At 47.0% G+C, this 18962-nt stretch overlaps 2 protein-coding genes and 1 non-coding gene across 4 annotated transcripts in view; 2 read left to right on the plus strand and 1 right to left on the minus strand.

Moving 5' to 3' along the window:
• PIP4K2B (phosphatidylinositol-5-phosphate 4-kinase type 2 beta) overlaps positions 1-18962 on the minus strand; it is a 453863-nt gene that overhangs the window by 397131 nt on the left and 37770 nt on the right. The window lies entirely within an intron of this gene.
• TRNAN-GUU (transfer RNA asparagine (anticodon GUU)) lies at positions 5270-5343 on the plus strand. Its single transcript has one exon. It is a non-coding gene; the product is annotated as a tRNA-Asn (tRNA).
• PSMB3 (proteasome 20S subunit beta 3) lies at positions 10710-17240 on the plus strand. The gene is made up of 6 exons (XM_063132729.1): positions 10710-10789; positions 13095-13279; positions 14996-15103; positions 15708-15885; positions 16539-16633; positions 17033-17240. Exons 1-6 carry the CDS (start codon positions 10787-10789, stop codon positions 17079-17081), a joined length of 618 nt encoding a protein of 205 aa, XP_062988799.1. The 5' UTR covers positions 10710-10786; the 3' UTR covers positions 17082-17240.

An 18962-nucleotide genomic window follows, 5' to 3' on the forward strand; every position in this document is an offset into this window, starting at 1 on the left:
GCGCCGTTCGGTGAGCCCCGGCGGCAGGCAGCCTCGGCGCCCCCCCCCCCCCGTCGAAGGGCAGCGGGCAGCAGCAGCGCCTCCGCTGCGTTCGAGCTGCGGCCGAGCAGCCCGTCCGCCCTGGCGCCGCCCTGGCTCCTTCGGCTGAGCGGGGCCCCGCCGGCGCTGCCTGCCCCTCGCCGGGAGGGCGAGCTCCGACCTTCCCGAAGCGTTCGCCTCTCGGCCCTCGGCGCTGCTGGGGAGCATGGGTGGGAGGGTGGCGCTGCGCTCCCGGCCTGCTCGTGGGGACCCTGCTTGGCCCAGGTGGGCGGGGCCCTGGCTCTGGCCCAGCAGCCGGCAGGGCCCTTCGGGCGCCCGGGCCTCTGCAAAGACGCACGCACGCGCGCGTGCGCGGAGGCGGGCGGGCCCGAAGGGCCTGGGCGTGGGGCAGCCCCTGCCGGCGGCGCCCCGGGGCGTGCTGCGTGGCTGGAGGGTGGCGGGCCTCCCGGGCTGCGAGCCGAGTCCGCTGTCGCGCGAAGCCTCGTGGCACGGCCGAGTCCGGGACGGGCGCGGAGGGCCCGCCAGAGGTTCAAAGCGGCGCGCTTCTTGCGGCGCTGAAAACGGCGAGAGCCGGGGTCCGCTGCGCGGCCTGCATCCCTGGCCTCGCCTTGGGCCGCGCGGCTCCGGGGACGGCGGGAGCAGGGCTCGTCGACGCCGTTCTAGAGCTCCGCCCGCGACAGCGGAGGTTGGGGTTCGTGTGAAGCCCTCGTCGTTCGGAAGGGCGCTGGGAATGGGTCGCAACAAGGTCACAGCCGTGGCCTCACCTTGGTGCAAAGATGACCCCAGTTCCCCGGCTCTTGGGAGAAAGTTCTGACTGCCTTGGGAAAGGGGGGGGGAGGTGACAGAGCTCTGACTCGAGAGCTCGTCAGCCAAGCCCGAGGTCCTACTTTAGAGTAGATGTGGCGTTGATGGCCGCCTTGCAGGCTGGCTTCTCTCCCAGTGGAGGTCCAAGTCCTCTGTACCCCCACCAACTTCTGAGGGCCAGGCACTAACATGAGTTAACGGTACAATCCTACAGGTGTCTTCTCAGGAGTGATCCCCACGGAGTCCACTAGTACACGTGTATCGGACTGTAGCTTTCGTCCCGGTCGAAAGAAGCGCGTGCCTCGCGGGTTCGCTTGTGAGGCACACTAGCTTCCGACCTGGGCGAAGGCGCCCATCCTGTACCCGACTGTTTCCAGAAAAAAAGACTTTCCGGACTGCTCTCTTCCGTGGGGTGGGAGGAGTTTGAACAGGGGCGAGCCCCACTGCCAAGGACGTCTTTTAATGTTCAGTTCTACGGAAGCTTCGTTACCAACCCTACACTAAATGCCTGAATGTTCTATCGGGTAGAACGGGGGGGGGGGGGGAGAATTCTTGGTAAGTCGAAGAGCGTTCATATGGGCTGGCTTTCCCCAGCGTGGTGCCTCCAGATGTTTTCGACTACACCTCCCATCGGCCTCAACCATCATGGCTAATGATGGGGTATGCATTGTAATCTAAACATCTCGAGGTCACTAGACTGGTATGTGAGCTTGTAGAAGTTAGCAAGCGATAGTCACCTCCCGATGAGGGCTGCTCTGCCCAACTCCAAAGCTTGGTCACTTTCAAGGTAATGTGTAGTACAATCATATTCAGATTTATTCCGGAGTAAGTTTGAAAGGGGTTTACTCCCAAGTAAGTGAGCATAAGATTATAGCTATAGCCCAGTACTCCGCTCTCTCCTCTGTTTTAGTTTCTCTCAAGCCAAGCACATGAAAATCGAAACCATAAGCGTTTTCATTTTGTACAGCTTATACCCTCAACAGAACCGAATGGCAAAACCTTTTTCTAGTCTGTACCTCGACACGTGTTCTCCCCGACATATCAGGTAAGAGGATCAGCCTCGCTTCTTCCCTGGCAAAGGCAATATGGCAATGTATTGATAAAAATATAAAGATAAATGAAGAACGCCGATCGTACGTCCAAGAAAATTGCCTATGCTCTAACATCAGCACTACCATCTCCACTCGGTCGACAACGGACCCCCCTCGCCCCTTCTTACGAATATATAAAATCTGAGATGTCACTGAGCTACACAAGCTGAAAGTTGGTCTGAAAGTTCTTGGGATTTTGATACTGATCGTACACAAACGACCACGTTGGTCTGTAAAAGTGTCGTTAATGAGTGAGCCTGAGGACCGCATCAGCAGCAAGACGATGAGTTTTAAGGACCGCAGAGGGAAATATATAAAACCCCGAATTACATCCTTGGTTAGAAAATAATTCTGTTTTGGATGAAGACACAAAGTTCCATGGAGAATAGGAAAATGTTTCTAGCGCACTTTCCCCTCATCCTCAGGATGTCAGGGCAGCGCTACCTATGCACGTTTACTCCGAAACAAGTCCCTTTGAGTTCAAGGAGGGCTTACTTCCAAGTAAATATGGATAGGACTGCAGACAAAGCGGATTTCTGCTATGAAGACTTTCTTTTTTTAAGTGCTTCTCCGAGGGCTGGCTTTTGTTCATCCCATCCCTCAAATAATCCTTGATCATTCTGTTAGCCTTAGGGGCAAACTTTTCATTTTGTGCACGAAGATGTATCTGTGAAAACGTCCACTTTTGGAGACTTGTGTGTGTATAGGGAGCCTATCTTTTGAATTTTGGAAAAGCTTTTGGGATATTCCATTGGTGGGTGTGGCCAAGAGGCAGACCAAAATACCAGCAAAAGATCTTCCAGCCAGTAACTAAGGCCAGACCTACACCTTGTGTCAAATCATTATGAATGTGGCATAAAAAGCAGGCAATAACCATGAAAGCGGTCTATGGAATGCGGATTGTGTCCCCACAGTAATCAGTGCACTTCAGTCCCGCTATAAAGCCGTTATGTAGATGTAGCCTAAGCCTTAGGAGAGGCATCTCAGCTTTTTAGAATGGAAAACAAAACTGCACCAAAGTTGGAAACTACCAAAGGGCCCGGGGTTGAGGAAAGAGGGTAGGCCAGAAGCGAGAGGCCTGGCCCTCCAGGGAATCTCCCCCGCTGAGGCTCCCGAGCGCCGCTTGGGGTTATTTCCCGGCTCCCGCCTTTCAAGGAAGGCACAGCCACGGCTCCCAAGTTCCTCTCGCTCACTTCACATCAGCCGCACCTCGCCACCTAACAAGGTCGGGGTTATACTTTCAGCGGAATCAGGTAGTGAATGTTTTCCTGGACTGTCCCGCTTCGGGCTACAAGGCGGAGAGCCGCGCTTTTTGCGCTCCCCCACGAAGCAGAACTTGGAAAACGAGCCGGCGTAGGGGGAGGCTTCAGCCCGGCCTTCGCGCTCCAGGCGGGGTTTCTGAGCGGCGGGAGGCGGGAGCTGCCGTCGTGCGGGGAACCCTGCAGACAGGTCGCGTGGCCACCGCTCTGCAATCCTCTCGGAGGGACGCGGCGTCCCCGGTGCAGCCTGGCTGCACAAAGCCCTCGCAAGTCAGGGCTGAGGGGCAGCTTGGCGCCACGCACGGCCGGCACGGGAGAAGCTGGCCGAGGCGGAGGCGGCGGCGGCGGCGGGGCCGGCGAGGACCAGGACGAGGACGCGCTTCGGGGCAGAGGCCTCCTCGCTGAGAAGCGGCAAGTCCTGGGCACATCGGCAGGGCCAAGCGGAGCTGAACTGAGCCCGAGGCAGGTCTCGGGGGTGCTTTAGCAGCCCAGCACTGGATTCCCGTTCCAGCCAGCCATCGCCGCCGCCGCCATCACCATCCAAGCCTCCGTGGGGCGGGGTGGGGGTGTCGTGGCCGTGCCCCCCCCCCCCCCGTGCCGCCCTTTCCGGGCTTCCCTCGAGAGCGGCTCTGTGCCTCTAACAGCTAGCTGGGCAGCAGCGCGCACACACTCGTCTTCCGCGACGCGGCATATCAAGCTGCAGCCGCTGAATTGTTTCTTCCCCTGACCGTTAAAAATCAAACGGCTTTTTCTCCGTAGCCCGAAATTAATTACTACCGTTTAACGTTGCTGGCGACCCCCAAGACCGCCCTCCGAAGCCTGGGCGCGGCCGCCGCCCGCGGAGATCCGCGTCTCCGTCCCCCTGGGTTGGGCCGGCCAAGCGGGACCCGCCGTGGGAGGCAAACTTCCCCCTTCATGTCAGTCGACGCCGACCTGCTCTTCGCGCTCCGCTTCCGCACTCCCAAGTGGTACCTGTGGGTCCACAGATCAGAGCTGGTCTCTTCGCCACCTTCCCTCCGACCTGATCAAGGCTTCTACGTAACACACATGCCTGTATGGTCTTTAAATCGAGCAAGATGTGGCTCCCCCCAAAATATATTGCCTAGCCATTAAAAAATGAAATCAAACCAATGAAAAACACCGTTCATTTACGACAACTCGCAAAGGATACTTTAAAAACACACACCAAACGAACGGGTTGGATGCAGAATTAGTCGCGCTAAGAGTAATTCGGAGTCGATTGACATTAAGGGAAAAGTTTGCCTCCCACGGGTCCTGCTTGGTCAACCCAACACAGAAGTGTACACAGAAGTAAGTCGCATTGATTTCAAAGAGTCTATTCTACAAATGGCTAAATCTGGATCCAGCCCAGGAACATTTTTTTTCCGGGGAGGGAACTGGAAGGGAAAAAGTGGAGGCATGATGAAATGAGTAACATCACAAACACACACACACACACACACACACACACACCAGCTCCCGAGGGAGTTTATCAAAGAAAGTTTGATAAAGTTTGAGTTTATCAAGCAGATCCATCACGCAGTTGAGCAATTTTTGCCTTGGGTGGATTTTGTTCTATGGATTTGAATGAGGCTACTCTGGAGTGAAGAGCAGAAAGCCGACTTGTCTCCTCTGATCGTGGCTCACAGCAAAAGATCCCCTACTGAGCTGAGATTTACGTCCTCCGTTACTTTTATTTTCTTCCCCTGCCCTGTCTTCGCTCGCCCACCCTCGCCCCGTGCGCTGCGTCCCACCCTGTTTCTTCGGCTCGTGCTTTTGCGCTGGATCTGGGCGGCCGAGAAAGGAGAGGACCACGAGCCCCCTCTGCTGGTCCACGGGGAGCACGACAGGAATGGAAGCCGGAGGGCGGGGGAGCTCCGCTCCTTCCTCCCCCCACCCGCGGCCTGGGCGGGACGTGTCTCGGGCCCTGCTTTGAATATGCTCCGCCCCAGGGCCGCCGCCAGCTGCCAGCCACAGCCGGCTCCTTGGAACCGCTCCGCCTCTAGCGGCCGGGTCCAGAAACGCCTTTCGAGCTGCGTTCGCTATCTGCGGCCAGCACAAAGCCCTCGCAAGTCAGTCTCTGTGGCGCAATCGGTTAGCGCGTTCGGCTGTTAACCGAAAGGTTGGTGGTTCGAGCCCACCCAGGGACGATGCTTTTTTCCCAACCCTCATTTAATGTCTCAACTCAGTTTGCATTATCACATCTATGCAAAATATATTCACAAGCATATTATCCAGTTCTCGTATTGATTCTTTGGTAACATATACTTCTTCTACCTGGAATATATATATACCGTATTTCTTCGATTCTAAGACACCATCGATTGTAAGACGCACACTAATTTCAGTACCACCAACAGAAAAAAAGCTTTGATTCTAAGAAATAATAAACGCACCCACAATTCTAAGATGCACCCCGTTTTTAGAGATGTTTATATGGGGAAAAAAGTGCATCTTAGAATCGAAGAAATACAGTAATTTTATTTTTAAATTCTCAGTTCCACCCCTCCTAAAACAGAATGAAAGGAGGGGGGGAAGGAGTTTTTAATATCCAGACACCCCCACCCCACCCACCGGCCACTTCCTCCAGCTCTGTTCAGATAGCCAATGATGAAGCAGCTTTCTCTTTTAGCGAGCAAAATGACTATTTTGAGCAGGATATAAAGAACTAAATCAAATAGAGATGACAAGACGTGACATTCTAGGACTAATTGACAAATTAAAATTTAACAAGCCACAAGTCTTCGCAGCACCGGGAGGTTTCAGGCTCTCACACTCACGCTGCTTCATGGCATCTGCACAAGCGGCAGGAGCGAGTTGGGTGTTGCAGCAGAAGAGCACTGGGGAGGGGCGGGGGAGGGACGGGGCAGCCAGAGGGGGAGGAAGACAAGGACACTAACTGGCTCTCCTCCCTCTGACCTCCCTCTCGCTGCCCTGTTCCTCCCCCCCCCCCCGGGGTTTTTTATCTATAGATGCAAAAATGATACATTAAAGCAATAGTGTAGACCCTGCCCTGCTGGTAAGGCCACCCCACGCAGTCCTTCCCAATGCTTTCCCCCAATGTCTTTCATGGGGAGGTTGTTCTGGGCTTGAGTGCCATGTGTGCACACATGTGCAAATGAAGGTACTGAAGCTGGCACAGGGGAAGAATACCCCACAACAACAGCCAGCAGGACATGTTGTTGCCACGCATGGAGAAAGGTGGACGTGCCATGACACTTGAGTTGTCTGGCTACAATGGTAGGTTACCCTTCCAGCCCAGAAAAACCACCTGTCCCTGTTCAATGGAGCTCTGCAGACCACAGTAACAGTTTGACAGCCTCTGATCTACATGAAACTGGTCCATATAATTCTGGCCCTATACACACCTACACTGGCTATCTATTTCTAGGCTCAGTTTCTAGGCTCAACCTTAATGGCTTGCAAGCTGGATAACCTTTAAGAACTGGCTCATGTTAAGATCAGCTTCGGAGGACCTTCTTCAGGGCTATTGAGCACAAGATATTCCATTTTGTTCTACCAGCCCCCCTTCCTTTTTCCATGTTTATATGAGCATTAAAAATATACTGGTTTAAACAGTCTTGAGTATTGACTGCTGCTGTTTCCAAAGTCTTTGTCCTACTGCTTTTGAGTGAACTTTATGCTTTATTATGGTCTACTAAATAATAAACAAATATAGCAAAAGAAAAGTGCTCTTGCCTTCAAGCCCTGTTTGTAGTCTTCCTGGAGGCACCAATATGTGGGTAACTCCCACCTCTCTCTCTCTTTTCCATCAGATGCAGATGAGGCTGTTGACATCCTGAATTAGGGATTGGGCATGGTAATGGATCAGATGAAGGAAAACAGACTGAGAATCAATTAAGAGAAGTCAAGTTATATTCAACCAGGTGGATAGCATTCTACCTGCTCTGGAAGAGAGGTTGCACTCTCCCTAAATCTCTAAATGGCTTGGGACCAGGTTATCTGAAATATTGCCTTCTCCCTAACCCAGCCTTCAGCTCCACTTTGGAGGCCTGCCCACACCAACTGTTGTGAACTGGATAACTACAAAGGAGAGGGCTTTCTTAGTGGTGGAACCCTGGTTCTGGAATAAACTCTCCAGAGAAGCCCACCTGGTGTCTTTATGAATTTTGGTGAAGAGCTTTTTATTCATCCAGACTTTTAAACAGTTATTGGGCTCCCAGGAGGTTAGTAAGGTTTTTTTTAACCAAATCTGGTCATTGTTTTATGCTGTCTCTATCAGAAGGAAAGATTTTATGCTGCATTTCTATTGTTTGTTGTTATTTTCAGTTTTTGTTTTTGTTTTGTATTTGTTCAGTAAGCTGTCCAGATAACATTTGTGGATCTGTGGCCATATCAACCAGGCAGCCACTGCCAGGAACAGAATGCTGCACTAAAATGCCTTTTGGTTGGATCAAGCAGGGCCTTATGTCTTTATTTTTTATTCTGTCACTCTTGCTATGCACATGAAAAAAATGTAACCAGAGCTGAAGTCTGTGTGGAACTGTTATCATTTTACTATTTGAGTCACCAAATTTATATATTAATTATGATAGACTGGACTAAAAGTACAACCAGCTTTCAGTTGCAATATAACTTTTCTCTCTCTCTCTCTCTCTCTCCTGAGACAGAAGTGAGAGGTTCCCATAGAAATCAATGAAGGAATCCAGGGTTTTAGTGCAGCTGTGATTGGCAGTGTTCACTCAGAAACAAGTCTGAGAACTTGCTGTTCTTTTTAAGCCAAGTCTTGTTTCATGTGAAAATTCTAATTTGGGGGAGGTTTTCAACATTTAAAAGCACAACCTGGCTGCCTGCAAATCCATGGAGCACCTGGTTTCTGTGTAGTCTTGATCGCTGGGTGTGGATAGAGAGGTCTGAGGGAGCAATTTAGGGAGACTGGCCTTTGCTGCAGCCTGAGGGACATTTTGTATTGGGGCATTTTGGCTACAAATCCAAAGCTGTCTTAGTCCCACCTATTGACTGCAATATTAACACTGGTCTATATTTCAGGGTTGTTAATTGCTACTCTCAGACTCAGCATGACCCTGCACCACTATCTGTAATAATAATAATAATAATAATAATAATAATAATAGCAGCAGGCTACACTGCAGGGTTGTTATAAACCACTCTGAGCTTCAACCTGACCTACACCCTTCAATATTAAACTGGCCTACATTGCAGGGTTGTTGTAAATCTGTCAGCATCAGCCTGACCTTCAATGTACAATATTAGCAGTGGACTACATTGCAGGGCTGTTGCAAACTACACTGTCTCAGCTTCCTCAACTTGCCATCCATAGATAATGGACTATATTAGTGCTGAGATTTGCATAGGTAGGGCTATATTTTAAAATAATTATAAATAAATAAAAATATGAAATGTTTCACATGAAAGAACACGAGTTACAAAGAGCAGGAACTCCTCTCTTTGCTGCTACGTTTTGTTTTGGATGGCTGAGGACACATGTATGCTGCTCTGCCCAATCACATTAACATCGCATATTTTCAATGAAGTGAAAAAGCAGATCAATAGGGTCAGTCAGGAATAAACTATTAAAGGGAGATGGGGAGAGGTAGGCACGGCATCCTCAGGGCCTGCTCCAGCTGGACTCCCCTACCCCCTGCAATCAACCATTAACTCCTGTGTGTGCAGTGTTCCAGGAGAGAGGGAGGTAGATGAGGTTAACACCAGACATCTGCTCCTGTTCCACAGAGCTGACTCTCCCATGAGGTGCAGTGAATCCTTTGCTTCAAGCCGCAGAATGGGGAGGGCTGTGTTTTCAACAGTCATCTGCCCTGTCCCCACCATGCTAGGAGGGCTCCCCATTGCCACATTGTTGGAGCGAGGCGACAGCTCTAGTGGGTGCTCCGGAGAACCCCACTGGCCCTGCTTGCTCACTGTGACAGATGCTGGATTACCACTCTCATCATTGCTGGTCATGCTGGCTAGTGCTGATGGGAACTGGAATTGAGCAGTATCTACAGGGCCACGACCCCCCACTCCTGACTGAGAGATTCAACTCCATATCCGGGGCTTGAACATGGTCAAAGGCTTTTTAATCACACTACTTGTGTTAATCAATTGTTGAGTGATAATAAAGCCAACTGTGTTGTGGATGGCTGCTGTTAAAGAAATGTTGCATTTCAGTTCTCTCTGACTTATCTGTTTACTATCCCTAACCATGTGTATACACACCTGCCAATTGAAGATAATATTTCAAGTATCTAATGAAGTGGAATTTGCCCCTGAAAGCTTATGCTATAATAAATCTGTTAGTCTTTAGTGTGCCACAAGACATCATCATCATCATCATTATTATCTTGGATTTCTGCATGGATATCTATGGGCAGTTCTCACTCCCCATACCTTTATATATGGCTTTTCCACTAAGAAGCTGGAAATCACCTACACAGAGAAGGAGACGCCTCTCAATTTTTCTTATCTCTGTGGGTCCCCAGGCCAGGAAGTCTTGCGTTGCTATCGCATTGTGCCCCACACTGCACATCCAGTTGCTGCTCATAGAAATAGAACAAATAGACATGAAGGCTCACTCAACATTCCTGATTTTTGGTGCCTCTACTTAATTAAAATATTTTATGCCACGTTTCTGCCACTCAGTGGTTGTTGTTTTTAATTCTCTGATAGGGAAGAGAGAGCTGCCTATAGAAAATATTTTAGCTAGGGTGACCCTATGAAAAGGAGGACAGGGCTCCTGTGTCTTTAACAGTTGTATTGAGAAGGAAATTTCAGCAGGTGTCATTCGTATATATGGAGAACCTGGTACAATTCCCTCTTCATTACACCAGTTAAAGCTGCAGGTGCCCTGCCTTCTTTTAAATCTGGTCACTCTAGTATAGCTCCTGAAGCTTTAACTGCTGTGATGAAGAGGGCATTTCACCAGGTTCTCCATATATACAAATTCCCTATTCTCTGCAACTGATAAAGATACAGGAGCCCTGTCCTCCTTTTCATAGGGTCACCCTATCATAGCCTGCCTAGGGGGAAGAAGTTTCCTGGTGAGGAAGATGATAGCTCGAGGGTTTGACCCCCTACCCCGATTCCCACTCTAGCCCCACTGAACTCAATAGTCATTCCGTCAATGGGTTTGTCTTTAAGGTGCCACAAGATTCTTTGTTGTTTTTGTTGCAACAAAACAACATGGCTATCCCTCTGAAAGTTTATTGTGGAAGGTTTCTGCATGCAACTGATTGCTGGAGTTGGCCTGCAAAGAGGGCCTGAAGGGCGATTTAAGTAGATAGATGGACTTTTGCTGCAACCCGAAGTCGGTTTTGGAGTGGTGATGAGAGAGATAAAAATGACGTTCAGACGCGAACCCGGAAGTTATATCTCCAGGAAGTAAAGATGAGTTACTCTCACAATTTTATCTCTATGGAGAAAAAACCATGACTCTTCACTTCCGCTGCTGACGACTGCTCGGATAGGCAGACCCTTGATTGGCAGTTACAGGCTGTCCAATTGCATCTCCTCCTGGTAGGCGAGGGAAGGGCGGGCCTTAGTCGTAGCTGCGGAAGGAAGCTGTGCGAAGGTGGAAGAGCTGCGAGGGGAAAGGGGCTTTCTTCGGTCGCCGTCATGGTGCGTCCTGGAGGGGGATGGGCTTGAACTGGGGGGGCTGGAAGTGGCGAGAGGAAGGGGGCAGCGCTGCCACTGGGGTCGCTGCCTGCGCGCCGCCTTCAGAACCGGGCCAGCGACGGCGGGGGTGGTCGGGGTCCTCGTGGAGGAAGTCATAGGATAGCAGGGTTGGAAGGGGCCCACAAGGCCATCGAGTCCAACCCCCTGCTCAGTGCAGGAATCCACCCTACGGCATCCCTGACAGGTGGCTGCCCAGCTGCCTCTTGTGCATAAAGCTTTTGAGAATGAAAAGAGGCTCGCATAGATTACCTTGTTGTAACCCTTGCAAGAAGTAGGCGAGTGTTATTTATCCCCCGTTGGGTTACCATGTTGGAGTTAGAACAAGGCGCCTTCATTTTCCATGTTAATACTGAGAATTAATGCCATTGTTCTCTGGCAAGATCTTATGAATACTCAAAATTTGCTTAAGATTTGGGTCAAACCATTTTAGAGGAATTAAGAACACCATAATTATTCCATAATGTTGTATTTATTTATTTATTTATTACATTTTTATACCGCCCAATAGCCGAAGCTCTCTGGTTATCAGTGTGGTTTTACTGATGCTTTATGAGCTTCTGTTCTTAAGCTGTTCTCTGGCCTGATGCAGGATTATTCTTGAGTTCCTCTAGAATGTGTTGTTTGGGGGGGGGCAGCAAGGGTGGTTATGTATCATAAGAGGAACCCTGGAGAGGTTAGTGCTACTATTGCGGTAGGGAGAGGAAGGAGGTAGTAGGATGGGGAGGATAAAACACGCCAAATAAGGAGATGTGCTAGAAACACTTTCTAGTCACTTTGGTAACCATCTCAGCAATCCATTGGATTTGGAGCTGCTGATGCCGAACATCAGGTCACTTAATGGGAAAACTGCTATCCGGGATCTGATTCTGGATGAGTGAGGAGGACTGACTTGCACCATAGAAACCTGGTTGGATGAGGGAGGAGGTTTCACTCTGGGTCAGTTGTGTCCACCAGCTTTCCAAATATATGAAGCACTGAATCAGTGGAGCAGCTGTGGCCCTTTAGGAAGCCCATCAACCTTTCAAGATACTCCATCCAATAGTCAGCTAATTGGCTGTACAATTAGGAGCTGATGGTAGTGAAATGATTGTACTGGTGACAAGAGAGCCATTGGTGGCAAACGCGTAGCAAATTCAGTTATATTTATTTATTTTATTACATTTATATACCACCCCACAGCCGAAGCTCTCTGGGCAGTTCACACAGGCTAGAATTTATTTGAGAATAAATTCTCAAATAAATTGAGAATTAAACACAGGCTAGGATTTATTTGAGAATCTATCCTGTAGCAGTGAAGAAAATTCACTTTTCTGCCATCATTGCATCTGCACAATGTCGGCCAGCAGAGACTGGATTGCTGCAGCACTTTCTGTGTGGAACTGCCCTTGAAGATGGTTTGGAAACTTCAATTATACTAGCTTCACTTGCTATCATTTTGCTCCACAGCTCAATTTGAGGTGCTAATATTGATATTTAAAGCACAATAATAAAAAGAATATTGTGGGGAGTGGAACTGTGATGATAATGGCTTGCCCAAGGCCACCAAGCGAATTCATATCAGAGGAATTACTTGATCAGTAGCTGTTGGACTACTTGATCAGTAGCTCAGTTTCTCACTTAGTACTTACAAACATTTCACAGACATTTCATCAGTAGGCTTAAAATTGCTGTGATATCATTATGAGGGTTCCAAGGTGCATCTATATAATCTATATCTGTAAATTCATTTTCATCACTTGTAAGACCTGGAATGGGAGCCACTTCATGTTGTGCACATTCTGTGGGGAAGGGGATTTATAGCGACTTGCATGTCTTATTGATTTTTACTTAACATTTTGTGCCATGTTTCTCAAAACAGTTTTCAAAAGTCACAATAAAATATGGAGTTATATTTTAAAAGAAACCAGCATTTTGTTACCTGGATACCTCTTTACTAAATGTAGAAAATTATATTTCAGCCCACTGGCGAGGCAGATGAAAGCTAGGTTGTTACCAAATCTTGCACTCTGGCTCTAATTTATTTACTCTAAAGCTCTGCTTAAACTCATGGGTAGGACTTGTAGCGTGCAAACAGCTGAAAAAGGTGGGAACCATGTTAGAGCTCATTCACAGTAATCTGATGTGTTTCTAGTACTTCATGCTAGAGAGGCTCATGTTATAATCTTAGTTTGAAAAATCTCCATCCTAGTGAGCACTGCAAAAATGATTTCCTGACTGTATCAATTAACTAGTCTTTCTCCTTTCCCAGTCTATTATGTCCTATAATGGGGGTGCTGTAATGGCCATGAAAGGGAAAAACTGTGTGGCCATTGCTGCTGATCGGAGGTTTGGCATTCAAGCTCAGATGATTACTACAGACTTCCAGAAAATCTTTCCAATGGGAGACAGACTATTCATTGGTTTGGCTGGACTTGCCACAGATGTACAGACAGTGTAAGTATTTGAACAGGTATAAACAAGAAAACTGGTGTGGTCCAGTGGAAGAGAATGGGAGACTGTCACTGGGATGCTACCACTAACTTGCAGCTTGTCTTTCTCAGTTGTTTTTCAGTCTGTAATACAAGTTCTGTAAAATAGGAATGGCACGTTTGGCAAGTTTGCTGGGAAGTTGGAGATGATAAGAAGATGGCAAGTTCAAGTCCATTTATGCAGTTTTCCCCATCAGTTATGTTGATGAGCACGGAAAACATAGGACAGCCTTTCCTTGTGCCTTCGAGATATTTGAGGTTCAATTCCCATCATCCCCGGACAGTATGGTCAATAGTCAGGAATGCTGGGAATTGTAGTCCCAAATATCTGAAAGGCACCAGGTTGTGGAAGGCCAGCCTGGGTCAACAGGGAGGGTGAGTTCAAGTAGGAGTGCAGTAAAACAAGGCAGATGGAATATGCAAGTTATAGATCAGGGCTGGGAAGAAGGTAGATTGGGATCTTCTAGTAGATCTCTGGGTGATTTGCAATAGATCAGCAGATGTTTCTGATTCCCAACTGATTGTTTAACACTAGGAAAAGCAAAATGACCCTGTCATCATCCCCTGCACATTCTTGAATTGTAGACTAAAATATTTGGAATCCTAGCTTTTGTTTTCTAAAAAAAAAACAGCTTCAAGTTTCCACATCATTGAGTTACCTTTGTTTTCTTTTAGAACATTGGAAATCTGTATTGTCATTCAAATGAGATATACAAACATGGTTTAGGAATACTTTGTTGAATGTCAAGGCCTAATCTCTTATTTTTTAAAAAATGTTGGGCTGAAATGCAACATCTCTATTATTATTATTATTATTATTATTATTATTATTATTATTAATTACATTTATATACCGTCCCATAGCCGAAGCTCTCTGGGTGGTTTACAAAAATTTAAAACAGTGAACATTAAAATAATGGTTAAATAATAATTAAATAATGATTTTCCAAATAATGAAGATAATAGGGGAAAAGTTCTAAACTTGAGTTGATATCAGATTTTTAGTAGTACAAAAGCCTAGATGCCTAGCCATTCAAAGTTCCACACAGGTCACTTACTAGTTTCTCAGTTACCTCTTGCATGTTTTTTAGCTGTAACAACTAGGACTATGAACTTGGTTTTTTAAACAAAATAAAAAGCATGAAGCAGTCATCTTGGAATTACTCATACTAATCCTGGATTCTATACTAAATGGCTGTTTGTGCTATGCCATGGACCAGTAATCATTGCACAGAATGATGAGCCAAGATTCTGGAGAATCCTGGCTTATCATGAACAAGCTGTACTCCTTCCTGCCCCATTGACTGCTAATCAAACAAAGAAGGGTCTGCTTAATGTGTCATCCAAACTGGGGATCCTGGCTTTTGTTGCTCCCCTTACAAGTCAGAATAGCAAACTAGGGGTTGTTCTTTGTTTACACTTCCTGGTTTGTTTGGGAGCAACAATCCAGGAGTTCTGGTTTGGATGACACACTCTAAGCAGCTAAGTTTAGCTGTTACTCAGTGGGCACAATCAGGCTGCATGCACCAGCACAATAAGCCAGGGTACTTGGGAACATAGCTAGCATGTTTTGAGATATGTGTATATGCCCCACCCACCCCAATCACAAGAATTAACAGAGTGGAGGATGGGACTAATGCCTTAAAATAGATTTAATACAATTTTTTGGCTCTTCTTACAGTGCCCAAAGGCTCAAGTTCCGGCTAAATCTCTATGAACTGAAAGAAGGCAGGCAAATCAAACCACAGACCCTGATGAGTATGGTGTCCAACCTCCTGTATGAGAGACGGTAAAGGATAAAACATCTGAGATTCCTGGTTGCACTCAGCTAGTGTCTAAAAGAATTAGATTTCAGCTAAAAATGTAATGACATAGGAAATTCTTTGTATCCTCCACCCCTAGATGTTTTGCTACTGACTAAGGATTGAATTGAAGATTAATCCTGGTTACAGTGCAGTCTCTGCTTTGAGGCTGGATCTGTTCATCCACTTTTGGGGAGTTACAGAATCCCTCATTTGGAAGCCAACCCCCGTCCCTACCCAAAGACAGGACTATCCTTCAGCAAAACCTCACAGATCATTGCATGTAATCCAGACCACAAACTAAAAGCTGGTGTATTAGAAAAGGTGTTTGACATTGCTCTAGATGACACTTGCAAGCTACACCAGAACTTTTTGGGGGGTGGGGGGAATTTTGTCTTGCTCCCAGATAGTAAGTATAAATTCTACATATTCAAAGGGAAATCTTTTTGGATGTATTTTCCTACCATGAAGCAGTGTCTCCCTTTTTTCAAAGTTGGGTTTATAATATTTTTTCCAATGTAGTTATGTTTATGCGTGTATCATTTTTGGGAAGAAGATATTAAATTGATACTAGCCTTTTCTTGTTTCCAGGTTTGGACCTTACTATACAGAACCAGTGATAGCTGGGTTGGATCCGGTCACATACGAACCCTTTGTCTGCTCCTTAGACTTGATCGGCTGTCCAATGACAACAGATGACTTTGTGGTCAGTGGCACCTGTGCAGAGCAGATGTATGGCATGTGTGAATCCCTCTGGGAACCCAATATGGTAAGAGTAATGCAGAGAGGGCCATGAGTTTGCCAGAAGTGAGATCCTGTAGGTTTCATTTGTGCTTTCAGAACCTTAAGGCTAGAGTTTGTGGGACTGTCTTTGGGGGGGAGAAACTTCAGCTGGTGCAGAATATCCTTTAATGGAAGCCCTAATCAAGTGTTGATAGAAGACACATGAATAGGCCTGAAGGGCCATATGCAGAAGCCCTTTCCCAGATAGAGAATTTCATTTGTTCAGTGCAAAGGTTGAAGTGTGAGTCTTAAGTGTGTTGAAGTGAATATGCTTAGAAAGCACAGGATTTCTGATCACAGAGAGGAGTCTAAGGATATTCAGCCTAAGGCAGCAAGAATCCCACTTCAATATATATGCCAAATGTACTATGGTCTATATCTCAGATAGGGATCTTGTGGGCGGGGCTTGCATGTGCAGCCACAGCCCTATTCACATTTTCTATGAATCCCTCAATAGAGCTGGAGTGTCTTGTAATTCCCCACCCTGCCATTTTCAAATCGTAAAACTTTGGGGCTTTTCAAAGGCGCAAGTCAATCTAATCTCCTCTATGCAAGGCTTATTCCTTGCACAACATGTCGAATAACTATAGGGAATCCACTCTAAGACTTGGGTTTCTCTCTTTTTCTCTTTGACTGCAGGAACCAGACCACCTCTTTGAAACCATAGGCCAAGCCATGCTCAATGCAGTGGACAGAGATGCCGTGTCTGGCATGGGTGTGATAGTTCATGTGATGTAAGTTATATGAGTGGTTGTGGATGGGACTTTTTAATATGTTAACTCCCCAAAACATCCCTGTGGGTTGAACCTCATGACTTAGTTGCAGGGAGAGTAACTCTACCCTTGCTAACAGCAAGGCTGAGTCGGTGAAACAACTCACAAAGAAGATATAAAGTTAATTTGACTCTCCATCTTGGATGCGCACGCATTTAGAGAGCAGTGGGGAGCAATGCATAAATGTTAGCTGTGGTTGTAAGAGAATAGAGGAGAGATGGACTAACCTAGCTAGGCTTCCCCTTTCTCCTGAGTGGGCGATGCTTGTTGGGGCTTCTCAAAGAGGTAAAATAAAACTCTACACTATTTGACAATAGTGTAACTCTCTCTCTCTCTCTCTCCCTCTTCTTTCTCCATCAGTGAGAAAGACAAGATAACTACCCGAACACTGAAAGCTCGGATGGACTAACGGAAGTTGTGGTTATTTTGGAATACTCAGCATTTTCTTTTAAATTGTCTTGGTGACTCGAATGCTGGTCCTGTTAAAGAAACCATATAATTTTGTAATCAAAAAGAGCTCTTCAAAAGAAAAATGCATTGTTGGTAGAATAAAGAGTTTTCCTAAGAATTCTATTATTCATTTATAATATGTTCAAACTTATCATATCTGAAAATGGTTGGCTATAGGGTGGATGGTCATTGAGAGAAAACTAATGTTTTGTCAGTATTTGAAAAATATCAATGTAATGCCTGTTCACATAGAGGTTATATTTAGCTGTCATGGCTAATAGCCATTTTGGGTGCAATCCTATGCATGTTCAGACAGAAAAGAAGCCCTGCAAATCCCAGCATCCCCCAGCCACCATAAATCACTAATAGGAAAGCTCATAAGTTGACTGCTGTGTTGTTGTTATTATTATTCTTTACGTTTCTGTACCACCCCATAGCTGAGGCTCTCTGGGTGGCTTACAAAAGATTAATACATTAAACATTAAAAATTGATATACAAAATGTAAAACCATTAAAACAGACCATATACAAAGATAATATCCATTTAAAACAACTTGAACTCTCAGCCAAAGATAGATCATAAAAACTCAACGTATGCTGTTAAATGCCTGGGAGAAAAGTCTTGACCTGACACCGAAAATACAATAATATTAGTGCTAGGCGGGCCTCATCAAGGAGATTGGTCCACAATTGGGGGGTGGCCGCCACTGAGAAGACCCTTTCTCTTCTTGCCGTCCCCCAAGCTTCCCTCGGAGTAGGCACCCGGAGGATGACCTTAGATGTTGAGCGTAGTGTACAGGTAGGTTCATGTCAGGAGAGGCATTCTGTCAGGTACTGTGGTCCCAAGCCATGTAAGGCTTTATAGGTTAAAACCAGCACCTTGAATAGGGCTCAGAAACACATAGGCAGCCAATGCAAGTGGGCCAGAGTCGGTCTTACATGTTTGAATCTCCTGGTCCTTGTTATTAATGTGGCTGCTGCATTTTGCACAAGCTGCAGCTTCTGAACCGTCTTCAAAGGCAGCCCCATGTACCCCATTGCAGTAATCTAACTTGGAGATTACAGAGCATAGACAACTGAAGCCAGGTTATCTTTGTCCAGACGGGTGTAGCTGGGCCACCAACCGAAGTTGGTAGAAGGCACTCCGTGCCACCGAGGCCACCTGAATCTCAAGTGACAGAGATGGTTCTAGGAGAATCCCCAAGCTATGAACCTGCTCCTTTGATGTGTGTGCAACCCCATCCAGAACAAGTTGAACACCCTCCATCCGGTCAGAGGAACCACCCCCTAACAGCATCTCAGTCTTGTCTGGATTGAGTTTCAGTTTATTGACCCTTATCCAGTCCATTGTCGCAGCCATGCACTGGTTCAGCACATCCACAGCCTCACCTGATAAAGATGAAAAGGAGTTGAGTTGCGTGTCATCAGCATACTGATGACAACCCACTCCAAAACTCCGGATGACTGCACCCAACGGTTTCATGCAGATGTTGAACAGCATGGGAGACAAAACTGACCCCTGCGAAACTCCATACTGGAGAATCCACGGGGCCAAGCAATATTCCTCAAGCACCACCTTCTGGAACCAACCAGTCAAGTGGGAGCAGAACCACCGCAATGCAGTACCTCTCACTCTCAACTCAACCAGGCATTCCAGAAGGATACCATGGTGAATGGTATCAAAAGCCTCTGAGAGTTCAAGGAGAATCAACAGAGTCACACTCCCCCTGTCTCTCTCCCAATATAGGTCATCATACAGGGCGACCAAGGCTGTTTCCATACAAAAGCCAGGCCTGAACCGGATCCAGATAATGTCTCATCCAAGAGTGTCTGGAGCTGG

The sequence above is a fragment of the Elgaria multicarinata genome, chromosome 1, assembly GCF_023053635.1.
Source record: "Elgaria multicarinata webbii isolate HBS135686 ecotype San Diego chromosome 1, rElgMul1.1.pri, whole genome shotgun sequence".
In the NCBI taxonomy this organism is placed as follows: Eukaryota; Metazoa; Chordata; class Lepidosauria; order Squamata; family Anguidae; genus Elgaria; species Elgaria multicarinata.

What these genes read in the sequence shown, in the direction of transcription:
- PSMB3 (XM_063132729.1), top strand. An exon ending in AACCTCCTGTATGAGAGACG is followed by an intron (nt 15,104 to 15,707) that starts GTAAAGGATAAA and finishes TCTTGTTTCCAG; the next exon opens with GTTTGGACCTTACTATACAG. An exon ending in GGTGTGATAGTTCATGTGAT is followed by an intron (nt 16,634 to 17,032) that starts GTAAGTTATATG and finishes TTTCTCCATCAG; the next exon opens with TGAGAAAGACAAGATAACTA.